The 919-nt window shown below is 67.0% G+C and overlaps 1 protein-coding gene across 1 annotated transcript; it reads left to right on the plus strand.

Annotated features, from left to right (window-relative positions):
- Positions 1-356: 356 nt before the first annotated feature.
- OT_ostta07g01285 (hypothetical protein) lies at positions 357-919 on the plus strand (the record flags this gene model as incomplete). The annotated part of the gene is made up of 1 exon (XM_022983751.1): positions 357-919. A coding segment is annotated over one exon (563 nt), but the record flags the coding sequence as incomplete, so codon positions are not given.

Below are 919 nucleotides of genomic sequence, written 5' to 3' on the forward strand. Positions count from 1 at the left end.
GGATAATCCAGGTACCGAAAATGAAACAAACCACCACCATCGTCGAAAGGCGCGGTGGACCCACGCGCACCGGTCGCGCCTTTCGATTCCAAAGGCGCTCGAAAGGCGCGACCGGTGGTCGAATCGGCGCGGACGACGACGCGCGCGCGCCCGCGCGACGCGCGCGCGACCGCGCGACGCGGGCGAGGACGATGGCGACGCGGGCGGAAAAAATCGCGCGCGCGATGCCGCGGGCGACGCGACGCGGACGCGACCGGGGACGTGGACGACGCGACGGATTCGGATTCGGACGACCGCGCGACGGGTCCGACGGTCGGACGACGTCCATCGTGGGCGCGAGCGCGTTCGAGGGGGAGATGGCGGCGCGGAGGATCGATGCGAAGACGTTCGATGCGGTGATCGAACGCGCGTGCGATCGGGGACGGGTGGAGGCGTTGCGCGAGGTGGACGCGCGGTTGAGCGAGGCGACGCGCGCCGAGACGAGAGGGGCGCGGGACGGAGACGCGAGCGAGCGAACGGCGGCGATGGATCGGGCGATGCGTGCGGAGGCGGAGGCGGTGGCGATAATCGAGTGTTTAAGACAGCGAGGGGAGATCTCGGCGTTCGGGAGGTGTCATAACGTCCCGAAGCGAGACTACACTTTGGCGGAACTTAAGCTGAATAACATCGAGGCTGAGAAGCTGCTCGCGCCGACGGAGTCGACGATCAAGGGGATCAGGGATAATTTCACTCGTTTGCTCGTCGCGGCGTACGTCGGTGGTGTCGTCGCGTTGCATCCCACGTTCGCGCAAGGCGCGGGTGTGGCGGCGTTTGCGACGTTTTGCTCCGTGTACGACCAAGTCGCTTTCGCCGGCGGCGTCTCTGCACTCGCCCTCGACACCGTCGCGCAGTCGACGTCGAAGGAGTACGTCACGCGACT

Source organism: Ostreococcus tauri, assembly GCF_000214015.3.
Source record: "Ostreococcus tauri WGS project CAID00000000 data, contig chromosome 07, whole genome shotgun sequence".
In the NCBI taxonomy this organism is placed as follows: domain Eukaryota; kingdom Viridiplantae; phylum Chlorophyta; class Mamiellophyceae; order Mamiellales; family Bathycoccaceae; genus Ostreococcus; species Ostreococcus tauri.